A 22,010-nucleotide genomic window follows, 5' to 3' on the forward strand; every position below is an offset into this window, starting at 1 on the left:
TGTCAGTGAGGTAGCATATTTTGAGGAGCAAAAACAAATCACGTAGATTTTTTCTCACTCAAAACGGGGTCTCGGTGGCCATTTTCGTCGATAGTCTATTGTGCATTTAATCACAGTGTATGTAGTCATAAACTTTATAGTAGAAGAATAAGAAACACTGACAAACAACAAAGAAATCCGAATGTTCGCTGTTCCATCTTGTTTGTAATTCCTGTATTTTATGTTTGCATTATTCTGAAGCCACCATGTGCTGGCACAGATGGGCGGACAATAACATTTTATAGTTCCGATTTTGATGGAGTTTAAAAACATTGCTCGTAAAATAAGTATCTGTCTGAAAATGTCATTACCGCTCTTACAGGAACAATTTACGAACAATTAATTTGGTACACCGGGAATGGTAACATTTCACGCAATTAATTTGTACATCTGCCATTTTTGTCAACTTGAGTAACATTTTCAATTAAAAGTCGTGTGAATTTTAAGCAGTGCGTTAGATATTGCAAACAGAAAGCTAACAAAGAAAAGCTCCTAGTTTCTAATTTCTCATCTCTGAAGTCTGTGGTGTAGTGTACTTATTCGATAAAGAGGCAACATATAACCACAAAATCAACAATACTAATGAAAATGTAAATATTCGATTAAGTGTAACAACTTAAATGCATGAATTAATGAACAAAAATATATGCTACATGACACGATTCGCACTTCACTTCAACATTATGTAATAGTTTCACTGACGAGAGTATGTGTTAAAGTATTGTTCATGAAATTATGTAAGCTAAGACAAAGAATTTAGGTTCGAACTCCTAATATAGTATATGTTGTTTTTACATCAACATAAGTAATGTATACATATATATTATACATTATGTTTTATCAGTTAATTGATAAATTAATCCAAACGTTTTTCAACGAGTCATACTTTCTCTAATTACAAATACTAATGTTTAATGTTGACATTTGTTGGTTTCGCATGTAATGTATGTATTAACTTACTATAAATGTTTAAAAGATGTTCGAGATTATCCACAGCAAATTATTCTATTCCGAATGTGTCAGCTAGGTCGCTATAGTATGCCAGGCTGTTAAATTACATTCAGCATTGCTCCTTAGTAGCTTTCAAACCAACGCGTGAACTAATAATCAGACAACGATCGATTGCTTAATAAATTATTATAGGGTCCGCCAAGCGTGGAATGGATGGATTCTAAATAAATAAATACTATGAGACTTCTGTTGCTACTTCACGTTCTTGGTAGTATATCCATTAAGTGTTCTCTCATCTCAGAAGCGTGGACAGCTGTAAAAATGTGAAAAGATAAAATTGTAAATAACACAATAAATACCCCCCGGGGAGTGTAGTTTATTTCTGTTAGCTGTAGATCAACATTGATTGTATTGGGGGATATGTGATCTTGGATGTTTGATAGTTTGAGCATTGTACATATGAACAGTTGGAAATTAAATTAATTGGTTTTGTTTGATAAATGATGGAATATTTGCATATTCTATAATAAGCTCATCAGCAATAAAAATTATAGAAATATAATAGAAATCATGAATACCTTCCCGGAACAGTCCAGCTATTGCCGAAATCATCAGTGTCGGATGCAATCTGACCGTTAGGTTTGATGAAATCGTTCGCAGGGTTGCCATCGGCATTTCCTAGCATTCCACAAATGTTACCGACCCATTGCTCGTCATTTAACCATATCATTACTTTGTGTGGTTTTCCGTTCCAAGAAATCGACAATTCCGGCTCTTTTATCTGCACGGTAACCGTGTTTCCGTCTGATGTCACCGAACCAAGTTCGTCTCCGAGGCTCACACTGGTACCATTAAAAAATATCTCTGTCCCGACCTGTGTACAATAAACATGAAGAGTTTACAAATATAACACAATCTAGCAAGCACAATGCAAATCCCGTTCAATGTATTGTTTTGAACTGTCGATCAATAAAGGTACTGTTCTTGCTTACTCTCATCTACGTAATTTTTCGTCACAGATGCGCTTTACCGTTAGAGGGCACAAACAATTGCAAAGATGCGTGTTTGTCTTATTACGAGCTTGTATACATTTTATTTACCGATATCCGTAAGATATCAAAATAAAAAATTGACATAATGATCAATGCTAAGTTGAATTATAGTAAAACCTGAACAATAACGACAGATAGTAATTTACCAAAACACTCAACAGAAAAAGGTATGAGAGATTGTAATCCTCACCATTTTCCCATCTTTACTAATTTTAGAATGTGAGTTTTATTCTACCCTCAAGTAAGTTTTAAATAACTGTTTTACGTTATCATTTATGCAACTCCACAACAAGTATCTACACTTGAATTAGTAAAAAAAACATCGCTACATAGTATAAGTAACAACATATCTCACCATATATGAGTTATCTTCGAGTAGAGTTAATCGTGGAATTCCAGTCACCGCAATCTTTATATCAACCATCCTGGTGGGCGGTTTAATGGGATCTGTTTTACCCCGGAAGTCGGAGGTTATCTCAAAAGAGGAGTACCCAGAGTCTCTGCAGTCTCTGACAAGAACATATGTACAGTACCCTTGGAAATTAAATCTGTTACCGTCGAACGTCACCATGTGTGGATCTCCAGCTCCTCCACCCCCTGCAAAAATGCAAAGGTGTATGACGTATATTGTACAGTGAGTGTGTATGTTACCAAGTGTAATACGTTTGAAAGTTATGTCCAGCCTGTCAGGAACGTGTATAAGAATGAAGAATAACATGTGTACTCATAGAACAGGCATTTCCCGTGATGTAACATGTCTTTAATTATAATCTCATCAAATGATAATTAGGATTAATGATCTTCAACTTCACTGACTTACTTCTTGGTCTATCAAAATTGTCATATAAATAGACAGACATTGGCTGCTGTGCTTTTGCACTTTGTCCATTATATCATTTGCAAATAACACGATCTACTTGAATGTTTTCGGTTTTTTTTAAAAAAGGAAACAAATATATACATAGTTTTAACTCAAAAAAAAATATTTTTCTACGTGATTTTTTATTCATATATATGTCATCTATGTATAATGTATTCTTTCGTACTGGGAGACTTAAAGCCGGTGGCCTATGGTATATTGTAAATAAAATTAATTAATATATCACATTACAGTATAATATTTCTGTGGGTTTTGTTTGTTTATTCCCACGCAGGTATATAATGTGGTCAAAGTTTAATAGCTTCAAGACATGTCTGATTTCCTTTCATAACTATTTGTCATAAATATACAATTTGTTGGTACCAATAATGTCCTTATTGTTATGTTGTGCGTCAATTCATAATGAATGGATTATAATTTTTTTTTATACATAAATAAGCGTCTTTCACATGTTGTGAACTCCTCCACAAAACCCGAAATTAGCATGTGTATTATTGGTCTACCAGCAAGTAATTTTGGGGACATGATTAAGTCGTACAGCTAAAAATGCTTAATATGTCTAGTACATTGCGACTTCTAACGACAAAACACCTGTGACGTCATAATGACTTCAATTAGTTTAATAAAAAAACACTATAATCTATACACAGTTTTATTGACAAAAAATATCAAATTGCAAATGGCGTCCGTTCCATCTATCGTCGCTAGAGGGCGCGTCTGTATGGCAATCCTGTATTGTGTGACTATACGTTCAAGAATTCTCGCGATTTGTGTACACATTTAATTGGGATGGATGTTACTAACACTCTTTAAATATTGGCTATATATTATAATATCAATAATGAATTCTGAATAATCTATTATTGGGCTTATTCATATATTTCATGCCGAAGCCTTGGCACAGCTGTGTCGCATTAAAGTCCTCGCCTTGTACCGCGTGACGCTGTAGTTGGATTAGTGTCACTTTCTGAATTAATAGGTTGAGCTATTACGGTATATATTTTTTTGTTCCAAAATCATAAAATTGTTGGCGCTGTAGAGGAAATGATGTCATTTCTTAATTAATACATTGTACTTACCGCAGTACGTACTAGGACTTCCAACATCACAGAATCTGAATAATGCATTAGGATTACTGGTATAACACCAAGGACCTAGGGGGTCATTATCCGGGTTACGACAGTAGTTATGATTTCCGAGGCCAGTGTTAGGGTTGTCATTGATTTGCTTCGGTGTCCAATTTATGCAAGTGTCGCCGGGACCATCCGGGTTACTTGGTGACGGCATGGTAACGGATACTGTTCCTCGATAATCTGTCCCGTCTTCCATTGTATAACATTCTGGTGGAGTGTAACAATATATGTAATGATTGTTATAGACCATTTGCATCTTTCGCGTTTTATTATCGTCTGAATACGCCATAAATTATGCATCATTTTGTCACCCATGTTCGTAGTTAGTTTTTACTAAGTATATTGTTTGTTCGACTTATAGTTATAGTGTTCTCGTGTTTTGTATAACCTTATTAGCTAATACTCTGTAGACATTTGTGTAGATGTGTACAGTAGACTGCGATGTAAACTATAATCCTTGTCATTGCAAAACGCGAAATAATCGCATCGGCGATTTGGCACGTAATATAGTCCTGGGAGTCTGTAGGATGCCCTCATGCGAATTTGCATGTTATTGAATTTAGACACAAATGATATTAATTTACTGTAATTGAATGTGTGATTTAAATTATATATTGATGAAAAGAAAATACTATCAAAGTTGCCAACTTGACATTGTAGTTGACCGTAACCACATAGTCTGTACTAATCCCCTCAATATCATGTCATAGAAATGAACAATAAAATAATTAATTAATTCGACTACTAACAATAACAAACTGGCACCCATTCGTATTGTATTAAATCCACACTTCTTAAATATATATATATATATATATATATATATATATATATATATATATATATATATATATATATATATATATATATATATATATATATATATATATATATATATATATATATATATATATATATATATATATATATATATATATATATATATATATTTAAAAAAGGGTCAAACTAGCGAATATTACACATTTCTAATCCAAATAAAAATAGTTTAACAAACTCACCTATATTTCGTCTACGGTATACGTGCTGTGGAAAATAGAAACACAATAAAGGTGTCAAATCATCGGTACACAGATCCCCAACTGTAGGATTCAATGATGAATTCAGAGGTAGTGGCAGGAAATATAAAATATCAATATATAAAGTCCTACAATCCAATAACAGCTACATAGATTTATTCATAAATACTCCATAGCATGAAACTGTTAACGTTTGTTGTTGGGTGTATTTACGATTTATAAATGGAATGAGAAGATAAAATGTTGCATTCAAGTTGTATACGATAAGACAAAATATGGAAAGAAAACTAGATTTTATGCAGAAATCAATATATTATTCAGTGTTTTTTAGCTTTTTCATCATCGTTGTATTGATTGGCTATACTGCAACACAACACATTCATCATGGAAACAATAAACGTTTTTTTAAACTGCATTAAGAACTCAAGTAAAAATAGTTTATATTTGAACGAACCCAGTTTTCAATATCTAAAGATTCATTTGATGTAAATACAATTGATATTTCAGAATTTGTGATTTATTAATATTGCGTCACATATTCCTAGAGGCCATCCTATAACTACAATACTACCAGCAACAATTATAGTTAAAATCAAACAAACAACATGTTTCATTGTATATTGTTAACAATAAATTAAGACTGTGACTGGGAGAGAGGCGATGGCTCAATAGTTAAACTAAAATATATGTATGAACGGATTGTTACAAATTAGCCCGATTTTTCGAATCACGTACTGTTGAATTAGCATTGATCTTGTTACGCATAATCACCGGGTATCAACAAACATGTTAATTACATGTTTTTCACCTTCACATATTAGACAGACGCATTATTTAATTACGGATATCTAATCTCACTTACAAATTGCGTATTTTAAAGGGCGATAGTCGTCGCGCCACGCATGCGCGAGATATATAAACACAGACTTTGACGGTTGCGCAGATCAACGAGTACAAACTGAGATGTTACGAAGCTTTAATTAAGTATTTTTTTAGGTGATTGGAAGGCATCGAAAGAGTCACCGGCGGTAATTAGTGCAAGTCGGGTCCAGGTAAAATCTCGTACTTGTGATTTCCATTAGAAGAGCGCATTGGATTGTGGAAAAATCAATGTATATCAACACAAAAAATCGCACATGCGCAGCGCGACGATGACCGCACTATAAAATACCGTCTCCTTTTTCATATACATAGTACTCAACTCAGTACCGCCTGTCAATACGTCATCAAGTATTTGCACTTCAATTGGTTTCAGAACTCAAACAACATACCGTTGGTTATCTCACTTTTCCATGCCACACTGACATCTCTATACACACAATAACTCCCAATAAATTGGGATTGCTTGACATGCCGTTCAACTGCAGCCTTTCGTAAACCAATATACACATATATTGTCAGTTCATCTTAATCAGTGATTAGTATTAATTAAAACTGAATATTTATTTACCATTTCTTTTCTTTTGAGGCTTGCGGATGACACCGTGTGCATGTATGTAAGAGCCACGACGACCCAAAGCCGTCGTAACTGCAGCATTTTCTGTAAAATAAAATAAAAATAAGAACAAATTCTGGAATTTGAATATAAGAAAAATATCCATGGATTAGTTAAATTCGAGTCTGTGTGGGTTAATTTCTACGGTAACAACCTTGTCTCGTTTACCTACGTGACATGTTCCGCCGTATTGACTAACATTTAAGTAAAATAAACACAAAATACTTGATTTGATGACAATAAATGACGTTCCATACCCGAGGCTGCTTCGCTGTGACAATCAGCTATATTTAGGATCCTGTAATTTGGGAAATTATCGGAACATACACTGTATTATGCAACGATTTGATGGAAACGTCCAGCTACACTGTCAACAATACTGATTCCAATATTCAATTTTGATTGAAGCCACTCACATGCCGACAAGCTGCGGTCGGGGGATTAGTTATCCTCTTAATATGTCACACAGCGCTGTGTTTTCATCAATCCCGAACTTAAGGGGTTGCGTGTCAGAATTTACGATTATGAAGGACAGTCAAGGGTGTCACTAGTATGCCCAAATGTAATTTTATACCCACACGTACATTGAAATTGCAAAGCACGGGCGATGATGCATACCGCATAAGGATCGTCGAAATTGAAGATGTGACGTTTTCATCTTAGCACATGATGATCTGACAGCTAAGCCCTGATAACTCTCCAGTTCGTGTTTGTTTAGCAGACACTATAAAAGTTCTCCTGCAAAACCGTTAATCAAATTTAAGGCATAAGTAGTTTTGGGAAGAAACAGCTGTTGCTACGCTACTGTTATTTTGTCTACGTATGACCACAAATAACACTGCCAAGTTTCATTTAAACGAACAAAGGCAATGATTTATGCTGAGATTGCTATATATATGCATTCTAATACACGTTTGACGTGTTTAAGGATTTACAGCGATTTCCGTAATGGATTGTTACTTTCCTTTATATATTCGTATATGTGTTACTTATGTTTGTCAGCTTAGTGTAGCATGTGTGTCACAATGTTATTGTTATCTACTTTTTTAATTTTATTCTCATCAGTATGTGCCAAGCGAGTGTAGCAGTTTTTGAAATAAACTAATAATTGGTACAGCAAGATTAAAAGGGTTGAATGTACTATCTAATAGTTTTTTTGTTTTTTTTTTTAATTAAATAAAAGACATGGGTTTGAGTGATTGCAATGAAAAATAACGCCCACGTATTGAAATCATTCTGCGACAAGGCCTCCTCTTTGTCACAGAAGGTGACATGCGTACGCATTACCCCCACACTGTGCAGTGCCTATTCGAATAACGGTGACATTTACAGAATTGAATTTAACACGGACACTCTGTGATATTCATCTATATTTCACTGTATTTCAAGCTGGAGAGTGTGCACTATAAATAGATAACGTGAGCCTGCCTTTTTTAAGTATAAAATCACCAGTAACCTGTGTTTTTGTAGCGTGCGTGCGTGTTTGCTGCAGCACACCAATACATCTTGTTTAATGTTCAAAATATATAGTTACTTGTGTATGAATATTGCAAACCAAACATAATTATGACTTGGCTTTTTCATGTACCTCCCATCCCCAACACAAATCAAAATGAAAAATAAAATTTAAATTTACAAACATGATTTTAAAAATATGGTTTCCAAAATGCTTCATTATATGATACTTGTACGCAGCTGGTTTGTCGCGTGATTCACTAAGGATCTGGTTTGTGGGTTTCTATCAGGGGTAAAATCTCTCTCTCGGGGTTCTCCACACTTTCAGGGGGGAAACTCGTCTCGTCTCTCTATCTCGTCCCCTTGAGGTACGGGATCGGGAAAGTCACTTTAACTTTACAGTCAAATAAGACACACACAACGAAATACGTTTCAGCTCTCGTCTTAGTCGGTCAATCGAGCACTCTTTAAGACACAGCACCCTGGGGAAAAAATCCCCAAGACTCTCGCAAGGCTGAACCAAGACTCGCCCAAGACTGGACTGCCTCAAGGCTCGCCCCTGGACTCTCTCGGACTCAGACTCGACTGCCCAGGACTGCCTTCTCTCTCTACTGCGTCTATCGTAGAGTATTCGCCAAGACCAACTCAAACTCTCTTTATTCATTTTCAAAACTCTAACCAATTACAAAACAGTAAAAAGACTCTAAGGCGTAAACTTCAATCATAAAGCCAATCAAACTAAGTACTGAATACGTCATATCTTTTGATTAATCGTTCACTACATTAATAACTATGGATATAAACTGTCAGAATCGCGACGGTTATCTCGTAATTAGTTCCAAACCACTGAGCCAAGTTCCGTCCAAAACTTCAAATAGGCCTACACGATGACAGACATAACACAGCAATTCGCTAATAATCAGTTAATTAAGTCGGTTAACAGATACGCGAAAACAAATTCATGACACATCCCTTCACCCAAACTGAGATATGCCTCTTGGCATAACACGTTCATAAATCAAAGATACCGTCCTCTACTCATCGTCATACAGGTTAAATACAATACTAATAAAAGGAATAAATCAAAAAGAGTAAAACACACTAATTAAGTACAATGATTATAAAGTCTAAATACAATGGTTATAAAGTCTCAAATATCAACGGTTATAAATCAAAAAACAAGGGAAAGGCTACCAAACGACTCACTTTTCTCAAAACGGTTCGCTGAGGTAACCCTTCGCTGCACTGTCTCTATTACTAAGGTTACAAACTCTATATCAAAAGGTCAAAAAAACTAAGGCATGGCGGTGTAACCAAGCGATCAGCCAATCGCTGCAGTCGACAGCATGATCACGTGATTACCAGGGATGCGTCTCTCGGTTAAAGCATTGCAAAGCGGTAACTAATAAACAATGAATAAAAAGCTATTAATCAAACTCCTGTCACATACGCTTATAAACTTCAACTGAACTCACAAGTCGTTAATCTAAACAAAGGTCATACGGCGTGGAAACAGAATGCAAAGACAAATCGCTTTCATAACACATTACTCCTCTGGCAAAAAGACGGAAAAGGCAAAACGATAGAAACTACTAAGTTACATATAATCCTGTCAATCATGAACAAAAGCTTGCGTTATCAAACAATACGTATATAAGCGCACCAAACTCTCATCTCAAAAAGACATTAAAAAACGTTACAAAGGTGCTCTCCACTCAAAAAAGCGTCAGAAGTATTCCGGAAACAACACATAAACAAAAACAACTCTTGAAACGTCGATATCTCTTTACTCGACAAATCTCAAAACTCTGAAAAAACTCATTGGGGCATTACTTTCCCCATCATAATCCGTACTCATAAACTCATTAAAACACTATAAACTCCACAAAACTCAAAACACTGTGTTGCAAATACTCGTCCACTGAAATGCGCTTAAATCGTTATAAAGGACCTCGAACGTCACTAAATATCAGTTTAAAACAAAGATCTGGGCGCTCACATACATACAATTCAACATCACAAAAAAAACGGTAAAAACAATAGAAAAAGCAAGCAATACATTACATTACTGAGCAATAGGGTTAGGATTCTGGAAAAGAGTTCAACGTCCTTGAGTTACACAGTGTCAGTTTCAGTGTCCAACGAGCGGTTCTCTAAGCAATACAAAGATAGCTAAAGTCAAAGTCTATAAGCGTCTCTTCTCTTGTCGCGTTAGTCCGGGTCGTTCTTTTTCTTCATCTTCTTGTCTTAATGTCGCTCAATTCTTAATTATACAGTCCTATCCGGTACTGGTCCTTCCGAAGGGGTTCTGAAATCTTCATCTCTTCAGCGTTGTACATCGGTGCCATACTGTTAACGGTGTTAGTCGTCGAGCGCGGTTTCGTCTCTGCCATCGAGCCAGTTAGTTCGGTTCACAAAAAAGACACATCTTCGTCATTTCACTTCTTTTCACAGGATGTCAATGTGTGTTAAACACCTGCCCGGGATCTCCACTCACGTATCAGGGGTAAAATCTCTCTCTCGGGGTTCTCCACACTTTCAGGGGGGAAACTCGTCTCGTCTCTCTATCTCGTCCCCTTGAGGTACGGGATCGGGAAAGTCACTTTAACTTTACAGTCAAATAAGACACACACAACGAAATACGTTTCAGCTCTCGTCTTAGTCGGTCAATCGAGCACTCTTTAAGACACAGCACCCTGGGGAAAAAATCCCCAAGACTCTCGCAAGGCTGAACCAAGACTCGCCCAAGACTGGACTGCCTCAAGGCTCGCCCCTGGACTCTCTCGGACTCAGACTCGACTGCCCAGGACTGCCTTCTCTCTCTACTGCGTCTATCGTAGAGTATTCGCCAAGACCAACTCAAACTCTCTTTATTCATTTTCAAAACTCTAACCAATTACAAAACAGTAAAAAGACTCTAAGGCGTAAACTTCAATCATAAAGCCAATCAAACTAAGTACTGAATACGTCATATCTTTTGATTAATCGTTCACTACATTAATAACTATGGATATAAACTGTCAGAATCGCGACGGTTATCTCGTAATTAGTTCCAAACCACTGAGCCAAGTTCCGTCCAAAACTTCAAATAGGCCTACACGATGACAGACATAACACAGCAATTCGCTAATAATCAGTTAATTAAGTCGGTTAACAGATACGCGAAAACAAATTCATGACATTTCACTTATAGAATGAAAATGAAACAATACGGAGATTTACTAAGTTTACGCAGCGACGGTTTGCCAATTCTGTAACCAACCTCTCGTCTGGTCGCAATCACAATCTAGTGTATTCTTGGCATCGTTTGTCGGTCACATGATATGTTTTACTATCGGTCTCCTTTAATACTGATATTTTAATTATCAATGTGGATTACCACATATAATAATCAACGTAACTTGTTTCTACAAATCGAAAAATAGATTAAAGTCCCTCTCGTTCTATTAGTTCTAAATTCTATTCCAAATCATGACATTCACTTTTTAAATCCTCTCAAAACTCTATGCCGATTATAACATGGCATCCTGTGATATAATGTCATGTTAGAACTGTTTAGTTGCTAAGCAACTACGTAAAGGAGGTAATTTCAACAATCGTTTGCGTTGAATGTATGTCTGTTTCAGGTAAATATTTAATACAGGACACGGTTACTGAGTTTATATAAAAGACGGCGGTCGTCGCGTCGTGTTTGAATTGTATGTAAAGAAACAATAAATTTGCATCCGTTGTGTACGTCATTATGAGTCCTACATCGATCAGGACGCGGCACGACAAGCATTGCCATTTAATATAATGTGCACCCGCCAAGAAATAACAAATGGGACCCTAAAACTTCACGAGGAATTCTGCTGAACAGGGAATGTTGAACACGCGGGATGACTTTCAGAAAATAGTCTTGTCGCGTGCATAACATGTGTCTACAGGCGACCCACATCTGTGTTCTCAGGTGTTTACATTCCCACCCTTGATTCTCAATTAACGTAACGTTTACTGTAAACACGTTGAAATAGCTACACGTAATTTTACCACCGTTGACTCAATGCATGAATTAACAGAATCTTAACCAACAATCTCAGTGTGAGGATACACTTTATTCTTAATTAGCGACATCTTGAATCATTGAAATTTCAGATTAGCTAAATTAGCTAAAATAAAATGTTAGCTAACAAAGACATGTTCTACACTATATGTAATGTTAGTTCTATTCGACATCCAGATACATTTTGTGTGGAAAAGAAAGTAATCATGTTATTTCGATTGCAAATCATAACATTCATTATGTATGACACCTTAAGTTTAATTTATTCATTCAGTAAACTTTAAACTTTAAACGTTAAATGTTTTAGATGATCATCATCTGAACATTGTTAGCGTGGTTTTAAAACCTAACAATGTAACAGCTGCACAAAACGGATTTGTCACAAAACATGTTCGTTGCAAGCGGTATTGACATCGCAGTAATAAATGTGACCTTTTGGACAGCAGCGACAAAAAAAATTATAAATGCAATAGTATAACATACAAATATCATAGTAAATTAAAATATTTGTCTTTTTCCGATATAATAGATATAATAATAAGTAGCATGCTCTTTTCCAGCCTAACTATATAATTATGATTAAAAAGTTGAAGCGTGAAAGTCGTTATGTATGTCGCACGTGAATCATATCGATCGCGACGCAGGTGATGACTGGGCGATTTATCTCAGACATTTCTACAAACAACCCGTCAAACATCGCAGCGTTTTGATATCATGAGCTATGAATAGAGCTAATTCATTATTTACGCAATATTAAATTGTCGCTTGTATTGGACAACATCAATTTCCCATGGACAGTCGTTAATTAAAGATTTATGAATAAATGTAATAAGGTTACGCCTAAGATGATAATAGTGCAATCATTGTATGTTCCTATCCTCGGGGGCGGTTCTACGTCACAAGACGTTCCACGTTGCTAAGGCGCGCACCACTGTACATGCATTTCTATGAGCTCTGTGCGCGCTGCTGTGGAACGCCGGTCGAGCCGGTGAAAATTCGAGAAAACAACACAACTCAACTTTGAAGTAATCCTGAACAACAGAATTTATATATGTTACACAAGTAGGGCTAATCTTGCTACACTGTTCATGGAAGTCTCAACAACCATCCCAAAGTACCGTTTTCTACGAGTTTGTGGCCTTTGTTTTCACCGCGATAGTTGCCAGACGGTGAAAATGCCCGGATGTCCGCCCCCGATGATATACTAAATTTGCGCCACAATCGTCACACAGCGCCACACAGCGTCGTATTTTATGTAGGGTCCATATGACGTATACAAGTCGTCTGAATAATGTGATGCAAGGCGCAAACACTTATTTTTGACTTTCACAAATATCGACTGGAAATTAATCTATATTTCTGACTTATCTTTGATAATTGTCGATGGGCGTCACGCCTTAAATGCATAAATATCTCGTGACGCCATAGGTTGACACCCCCAATAAGATCACTCGTATCAACCGACTCTACGAACAAGTGATAAACTCATATTATAACGTAATATTCAGAAGAATCGTTGAAATGCCCGAATATTGATCAGTAACTCGCTTTACAGGATGTTGAACCGCATGCTGGCGGAAATATTTCAACGGACGCTCCGCAGAACATAGTGCCGAAGTTTGACACAGCGTGTCCCTGTTCTGCCTAGTGCCCATTTTCTACGTCGCAAACCAATTCCAAGTGGACAAACGGGATTTCCATGTGAGAGTATAACCTTTTTGGATTTCGGCATTTCAATGAGGATACCTCAAAGTATACACGAAGACAGTACACCGGGAGTATAGACCGACGCGCAGAGGAGGTCGATGCAACGGCGTACTGTCTGAGTGCATACTTTGATGTATCCTCCTAATAACCTTATCATTATACATTTCTTCCAAGGATACATTGGAATGCCGAAATCCAAAAAGTTTAGAACAGAATTAGCGAACTTCTTTGTGTGGGTTCCGGTCAAACCCTGGTGGCAGCCATGTTTGTTTTTATTATTAGAGGACGCTTAATCATTCCATATTTGGAATTCGCATTTACTTATATGGTAGGATGAAAACACCCCTTAAAATACCACAGAATTACGGCACGCTGTAACGTATGGCGTTACGGTGACAGATGTATAATAATAGAATATATTCTCCGTGTATTAGTGGAAAAATCAAACGCAATATAGTTTTTTGTTATTTTTTTTTTTTTTACAAAAAATTGATGACCATTTTATTTTAAACATTTATGTTTTCGACGCATTCATGGCTACCTAGATTTTGCTATATTGATAGGAAATTCTTTAATAAATACCGACCGTTTATATTTGAATACATCAGTTGCGGGATTTGTTATGTGGACCGCTCTAGTCTAGTTACGCCAACAACTTACTGCACGACGAGGAAGCAGATTGTAGGACGTGGTCGGACAAAAATACCACGTAACACTGAATCCCACAAGTCGTGTATTACAAATGCATTAATAGGATTGAGTAATCTGAAATATATTAGTTCTGAGATTATTAGTATTGTATTATTACATACAGCCATACATGTGCAGCTGGTGTTTATAATATTATGCAAGAATTATATTTAGCAATTTTAATTCAACACACACTTAGTACGACAACTATTTCTGATATCACCACACGCTAATCTGGCGAGAAAAATGTTTTTTTTTGTACTTTTTGTTTCCCAATAACCTGTCATGTTTTGATTTTTCGTGGGAGGGTAACCCATGTGTATACATGTATATGGTACTGCGGTGTAATGTATTTATACGTTTTGGTGTGCCGCGCCGTACTGAAGTGCGGGTCTTTTTCCAGTGACAATGCGCTTTGCCATCATCGTGAGTTCGAATTTCGCACGTTCATTTGTTTCTCATTTGCATAATTTATATATTTGATTCCATCGTGTTGAGGTCGTGGTTACTGAAGTGATCTGTATGTGAACTTAGCGTGTCATCATTTTGTGTTCTGTAAAACTGAAAATGCAATTGAATACCAATTGAATACAATTCGGAACGCGGCAGTTTAGTTTATGTTTTGCGCGCGCGTGACTGTGTGGTGACTGGTTGGCAAGAATCTGCTCCATAAAGGCGTTGCTCGTTGCTGTTGATATTGAAGCGGGGGAGTCGTCACCTGCGCATGCGTCAGATGGCCATAGCATGTCATTGTTTACATTCACGCGTCTACCCATGAGCCTTTGCGTTCTTAGCGTGTGTTGTTATCGTCGCTTGGAACATAGTTCCTGCTTTAAATATACATGTGTGTATCTCTGTAATAAAAGAACGCACATACAACGTTGTCATAGCAGAAAGCGAGCTATTACGATATACATATATATACTAGATATTCGCATGCTAGTTGGCAAACATGTAAACTTATGACATCCCTGTGCGGTGGTCTAGAAAACCACGAAACTCTAGTTGAGTTGAGAACATGTATGAACATGTGTCGGGACCCTCTCGCTCACAACGAGATCTCGTGGTTCATTTGCATGTACGGATATCGAGAAGGAGACATGATGATGATATACAGAAAAGTGGACACATTGGTACATCGTAAAGATAACTGACATTTAAATATGCCATTGCACTTGGCAAGAACTGATCGTTAGCACACGGAGATGAAATAATGAAGTTCATTCCTATTTTTGTTAATTATACATATATGTGTGCCTGTTTATGAAAAAAAACTTACGGACAATGTTGTTGCAGCAGATCGACATGTGTTGACAGACATTCGCATGCTTGTCGGCAAAAATGTACACAGATATCGTCACAGTGGGACGGGCTATGAATCGCGTCGATATCTAGAACAATTATACTTTGGAAGGATTTATTATATTCCTGTCGTTTAACTCTGAATGAAGTAGTGCCCTTATTGGGAAAAATAAGTTGCTAATATATATTCTTAGTTGTGATCGGTACGTGTATATACTCTAATACCAACACTCCCCTTGTATATCAAGAAAAACGGAAGTTTGTACGATCGACTCATTTTCGTAACGAGACCAGTTAATGTATACACATATTTCTAGAAATGGTACAAGTAATTGGTCTAAATACTGAATGATTGCAATGTAGATATCGACTCTAATAAAACCTTTGAATACATTGCGATCATCAACTTTTTTACTTTACAAAGTTGAATACGTCAACTGTTTACTAAAGAGCTGGAATCTTTAACGGGGTTGTGTAGCTTAATTGAACACGTGTTGGACTTTAGCTTCAAGAACAAAGGGTTTTCAGAGATAACAATTTTCAAACACATTGAAAAATGGGAATAGCCAGACATGAGAAAACACATTGTCTTCGAGTGTAAGGTAAACGTGGTATATTTATCTTGTCGTCAAATTCCCATCTCTCGAACACAATGTAGGAAAATTAATTAAAAATGATAATAATAAAAGCCGGAGGACACGTATAACACACAACCGATGGAACCCCGAAGCGGAATATGTGGAATTACCGGCGTTATCCCATACTCCTTGCATTTGAAAATATGCATATAGTGACAGTTTATACGAACGACGAAAGACAGAATAAATCTAAATGAATTAGTGACATGTGCAGAATTTCTCTTTGAGAGAGCAGACTGGGTATTAATTAATTGCGTTTTTTTCGATCACTGGTGATCAAATAATTAATTTAAATTTCGCCGTGACTATCGATAAATTTGTTCAAATTAATTGTTTTGTTATGTCTGAGAAACATCACATGGTATCACTAGTTGTCGAGTATATATATATATATATCACTGGATTTGCACAATAACTTCAAATTATCAGAGCACCTCAGGTATGTACTTCGTTTTACGATTTACTGAATATTACTTTTCCTGTTCTTAGTTGGAATATATATTTGTATAATTTACCAGTGGCATGCAACTTAACAGACATTTGTATCACACAGTATATGTCATTATCTTTCCGGAAAACAATGTGCCGGAACATTTGAACATTTTCGTACAATTTTCTACAATAATAACATCTTTGTTAATTGTGATGAATCAAATCGCCATCGTTTCACATTGACTGCATGTGGTAATCAAATTTGTAGCCAAAAAACGGGAAATTGTACGCATTTTCATATTGTAAAAGTTGACTTTAGTATTCACAGGATTACCAATAATTTATAACAAATTTGTATTTTTTTTATTTACTAGTATAATTGCTAAAACCATTAGTTCGACCATTTGTATTATCGGAAATTATTTAAACTTATGAAGAAAATTGATGTATGATAAAGACATTCTCAAAAAGTCACTAAGCATGCTACTATAATACCGGCAACAATTACAATGCAAATGTGGAACAGTTTTTGTCTGAATGATCTACCTGACGGCCAATTTTGATATTCCGTTTTTTTTTTACTATTCCGAATATTGAAAACACCGACGTTTTACACATCCCTTCAGGTAAACTCGTGAATAGAACATGATATGACCTTCGTAACGATGTAAGTTAAATAATCGCGTTTCGATTTATCTTTTATTCTACCACTGACACGCAACTACATATATGCTACCTCGAACGGATATTCGGTAGAATGTCTGCACTTACTTAGTTAGTAGTTAATTAGTTAATAGTTATTTAGTAGTTAATTGATAATTATAAAAAAGAAATCAGAAAGAAAAAACGAGACGCCGTCTTTGTAACGCACGTACAGGTCTACTTACCTACAGGTCATCATTCGCTTGATTGAAAATAGTCAGAATTATAAAAAAAATAGCGAAATTGTCCGTACGGCAAATAGGAATATTTTCTAATGTTTTTGATTCAAGAAATACGATATGCTGCGTGATACATTGTACATTGTGCTGGCACTGTTGCCTCTAGCCATAACAGCTACTCTAAAAACTGACGTGGAAAACTTCTCGAAGTCTACAAGTTGTAGCTCCCTGAGGTATGCAGATATTCTTGTCACCGGGGCAGAAAAGCTGGAAAGCATCGAGAATAAACTGGATGACTTAGACGCGTTAGTGAGACAAACTCTTGAATGCTGTACCAACTCTAAAACGTTGCCAAGTGGGTAGCTATGGATACTCTATTCTCTATTGCATATTGTATTATTATAAGTACTGATGTAAATATCCTTAAATTTAAATCTATTCAGCATGTATAATTTCACATTTGTTCGTATTTTAGTTGAATTCGAGTATTTTTAGAAAGACTACGAGTATTAATCTCCATTAATTTGAATGCAGCGTGATTTTTGAAGCGCTACAGTCGTGTATCGTCATGTTCGATAAGCTCCATGCAACGTGTACAACGCGTGTAAAGTACCTGTTTTCTTCGAACGCGCGGTTTCGTCATACATGCCCTTCTGACTAGTTTTATTTTTAACTGCAAAAGCTTTGACATAAAATTATTCTAAAGCAAGCCTGGGTATTCTCAAATATTTGTAACTTGGGAATTACGACTTGTTTTCAGCACCGGAATGTCGTACACGTGCATCTGCGTTGTCTGGTGCTGGTGATGACGTCACGGCGTTCGTACGGTGTCAAGGCGATGAGGTAATGACGGGATGCACGAGTTATCTTCCCGGTAGCGCCCATGGAACACGTGATGGCGAGTATATAGAAGTAGGGGATGATGGGAAACCTGTCTGCTATGCCCAGAATGGTTCCGGGGGAAGTGGTAAATAAACTCAGTAATTTTTCATGAATATTATGGAGAATATATATGTTTTTTTTTTTTTTAATATTGTTTTATATAGTACCATATATTAGTTTTGACAATTGAAAACTGTTTGTAGACAGTTTAATTCTATGCTGTACAGAACGTATACGCATTATTCAACAATGTTAGTCAATGTCACAGTCACATTATTTGCGTTACGCTTAAATGAAGTGAGTCGATGCGAAGTTACTTAAAAGACTGTGTCTGATTTGCTGCCTTACCCAATCAGAGAGCAGCTTGTTAGTTGACCGGTTGTTTTGACTTATCAAATTCCGTCTTACATACATGCTTTGACTCATCTGCAGATTCGTACGATTTAAGACCAATCAGAGAGCTTGTTTGTTGACAGTTTGTTTCGACCTATCAAATTCCGCCTAGCATATATGCTTAGACACCACAGCATAGCGTTGATGAACACCTCAGTACAATTTAAAATACTTCAACACGGTGTGAAAACGAGCGTTATTGTCGAAGTCTGCTGTGACAAATATATATGATATATGTTGGTTCACAGGTGTTAAAGCGTATGCTCGATGCTGTACATGGCCCGGGATGCAATGCGAGTATGCTGTCGGTAGCAAATCCGGTTCCGGTGACGATAATTACAGTGGTTCTGCGTGTCCAAGTAATATCGATGGAATGATGCCATATTTGACAGGTACGATCCTTCTGTAATCCCGACTCACTAACTCTCGCGAGACCTATAGCTAAGCCCATGCGTATCGTTACCATGACACCATGCACAGTTCATCTAATTCATCATGTTACGTGTAATTTCTGATACCGCACACATACTCCTGCTCACACTGACGTTTGAGAGCGAGAATTTAAATGCAAATATGATATTTTTGAAAGATTAGTACGTCCGCAAATGGATGGAAACTGGCAACACGTTTGAAATATGTTCGATGGGCTACCCACCCGGTTTCTCTTGTAAGCATATTCAATCAAAGCGATGAGTCATTGTTATTATCATGTTTATTATTTGACTAGGATGCATGGCAAGAACATTTTGGAAACAACTGGATGGTGCGCATCCAAATTCAGAAATACGTGAAGAACTACAAGATGTCATTAACCAGGAATGCCGCGCATACAATGGTGCAGGTGGCGGTGGTTAGTATCTAGTTAACATTTCGTTGTTTGCATCAATTCGTAATGTTTTTACCTCAGACACGTGGAACCTTTCAAATACCAAATTATTTCGCTTTTCAATAAATAAACCCGCACAACTTTTTCCATATTTTTTATTTCTAAAATAAAAGATCATAATCTGTGTTGGACCAAAATTAAAAAAAATGTAAAACAAAATCATAAAATATTGTAAAATGTTTTTCCATATTTTTTATTTCTAAAATAAAAGATCATAATCTGTGTTGGACCAAAATAAAAAAAATGTAAAACAAAATCATAAAATATTGTAAAATGTTTTTCCATATTTTTTTTTTCTAAAATAAAAGATCATAATCTGTGTTGGACCAAAATAAAAAAAATGTAAAACAAAATAATAAAATATTGTAAAATGTTGAACTAACAATGTGATAGAAAAATACGGCGTACGTTGCATTTACGACAGTTTTTATCATCAAATATTTGACCATAAAAACTATGACGTCATTTCAGGTGTATGGGCGTTCTCGGCTTGCTGTGCGGCACCGGACTTGGAATGTAAAGTCAAATGGAGCCCACAAAGTGGAGGCGCGGTTGGTTCTCTGGCCAAAGTGACGTGTGATGATGGTTGGTTATTGACCGGGTGTTCTGCTTATACAGCTTGGACACTGTGTGATGGAGCGTACATTGAAGGTAATTATCCAACCAAAAAACATGAATAACGCAACTTTTCTACATGCCGCTCCCTCAAGTGACGTCAAAATTTGGTGTAAGCGATGTCGTTGAAATAGACAACTCCGTCTGTTTCTGCAGAAGTTCATCCCTTAGAATATAACAATTCTTTATTTTCAGTATTTTTTAATGACAAACGACTAAATATCAAACCAATATCAACGTCTCACATGAACGCTTTTACTTCGGAGAGCAACTTATAGAAACGTGTTCTATTGCAAGATTAATCAGATTAGAATTTATGAATATGGACAATTCAAAATTTAGTATAACGCGATTAGTTAGTCAGATATTAGTCACAGTAAGCTTTCATCCCCCAGAAACTCTGTAATAGAATGGGATATGTTGTTCAAAATATCTGCCGTTATGCAAACGTCATTGCCAGTTTTATACTACAGTGGAGATACATCATAACAACGTGAATGTTCTTATTGACCGACAGGTGATACCTGCGTGGCTGTGAATGGTGGTAATAACGTAAAAGTCTGGAGCGCTGCCACCTGTTGTCGCAACTAATACTAATTAGTCTCGCTATTGCTTCTGAAATCAATTATTTCTAATTTAATTTAATTCATGTTTACTCTTCAACTTTTGTTCGATAAATATATTATTTCTTGTATGTTATTATCGTCATCTACCTCTCAATAAAATCGATCTAATGCGTCAAAACATAATCTCACCATATGGCGTGTCGTATTGATTTCGAATTGATAGAAAAGATATTTTCAAGGACGTGGTTCCGTTTATATACACATGTATGTAATCCAGTGTTGCCTTGTTCAGGAAATGGATACACACGAGTAACTTCTACCTCAGACATTTAATGGTTCGAGATACTACTTTCCCATTCAGTGAAAACGTTCTGTAATTTAGAACACATTAATATATTCATTATTACTGACATTTAGTTGCCAAACGCTCACATTCTTCAGTGTAGGAAAACACCTTGAAAAAAAGTCTCGAAGATAAAACGTTCCCAAGAATGTTGATTTACATCTCTTACAATTCTTCGTTCATGGGTCGCATATTTGTAATAAATAAGTCAGAAAATATATGGCAGTTGTATATTGTAAACTATATAGTTTTAATTTAAGCATCATGTGTTTTGAATATATACATGGTAATGACAGGTGATAGTTACAACTTTTACAATATATCGCTTTAAATCAAGTGTCGTGTGTGGTATTATTTGTACATCGGGAAAATGACAAGGGTGTATGTTACAATGCATAATTGAATTCTTGAGTGGGTGTTTTAATATACGACGGCCGGGGTATTCAATAAGTAATGCCCCTGACACATTTCCCATATCAGGAGATTAATGAAACTTGGCACAGTTATTAGCCTTTCTCTACATAACAACCACCCAGAGTTGTGAATTTCTCCCATCGTTTGATGCAGCTATTTTTCACGCTCACGTTGTTT

The 22,010-nt window shown here is 36.2% G+C and overlaps 2 protein-coding genes across 2 annotated transcripts; one reads left to right on the top strand and one right to left on the bottom strand.

The window, feature by feature from the left end:
- Window positions 1–1,157: 1,157 nt before the first annotated feature.
- LOC100370474 (BMP-binding endothelial regulator protein-like) lies at window positions 1,158–6,975 on the bottom strand. Its single transcript, XM_002739604.4, has 7 exons — window positions 6,845–6,975; window positions 6,543–6,632; window positions 5,075–5,099; window positions 4,002–4,262; window positions 2,398–2,639; window positions 1,569–1,864; window positions 1,158–1,303 (listed from the first exon to the last, which is right to left on the bottom strand). Exons 2-7 carry the CDS (start codon window positions 6,627–6,629, stop codon window positions 1,288–1,290), a joined length of 927 nt encoding a protein of 308 aa, XP_002739650.2. The 5' UTR covers window positions 6,630–6,632; window positions 6,845–6,975; the 3' UTR covers window positions 1,158–1,287.
- Window positions 6,976–16,800: 9,825 nt separating this feature from the next.
- LOC100370622 (proprotein convertase subtilisin/kexin type 9-like) lies at window positions 16,801–21,259 on the top strand. The gene is made up of 7 exons (XM_006822589.3): window positions 16,801–16,860; window positions 17,846–18,089; window positions 18,495–18,701; window positions 19,258–19,401; window positions 19,737–19,859; window positions 20,367–20,546; window positions 21,028–21,259. The coding sequence occupies exons 2-7, from the start codon at window positions 17,855–17,857 to the stop codon at window positions 21,099–21,101; spliced, it is 963 nt and encodes a 320-aa protein (XP_006822652.1). The 5' UTR covers window positions 16,801–16,860; window positions 17,846–17,854; the 3' UTR covers window positions 21,102–21,259.
- Window positions 21,260–22,010: the final 751 nt, after the last annotated feature.

The sequence above is a fragment of the Saccoglossus kowalevskii genome, chromosome 18 (assembly GCF_978046115.1).
Source record: "Saccoglossus kowalevskii chromosome 18, keSacKowa6.1, whole genome shotgun sequence".
NCBI classification, from domain to species: domain Eukaryota; kingdom Metazoa; phylum Hemichordata; class Enteropneusta; family Harrimaniidae; genus Saccoglossus; species Saccoglossus kowalevskii.

Bases quoted from the DNA above. Each gene is read 5' to 3' on its own strand.
- LOC100370474 (XM_002739604.4), bottom strand. From the start codon at position 6,629: ATGCTGCAGTTACGACGGCTTTGGGTCGTCGTGGCTCTTACATACATG. The intron at 5,100-6,542 runs GTAAATAAATAT...TATTTTCCACAG, and splicing joins GCCTCAAAAGAAAAGAAATG to CACGTATACCGTAGACGAAA. The intron at 4,263-5,074 runs GTGAGTTTGTTA...ACACTCCACCAG, and splicing joins ATACCGTAGACGAAATATAG to AATGTTATACAATGGAAGAC.
- LOC100370622 (XM_006822589.3), top strand. From the start codon at position 17,855: ATGCTGCGTGATACATTGTACATTGTGCTGGCACTGTTGCCTCTAGCC. The intron at 18,702-19,257 runs GTAAATAAACTC...GTTGGTTCACAG, and splicing joins GAATGGTTCCGGGGGAAGTG to GTGTTAAAGCGTATGCTCGA. The intron at 19,402-19,736 runs GTACGATCCTTC...TTATTTGACTAG, and splicing joins AATGATGCCATATTTGACAG to GATGCATGGCAAGAACATTT.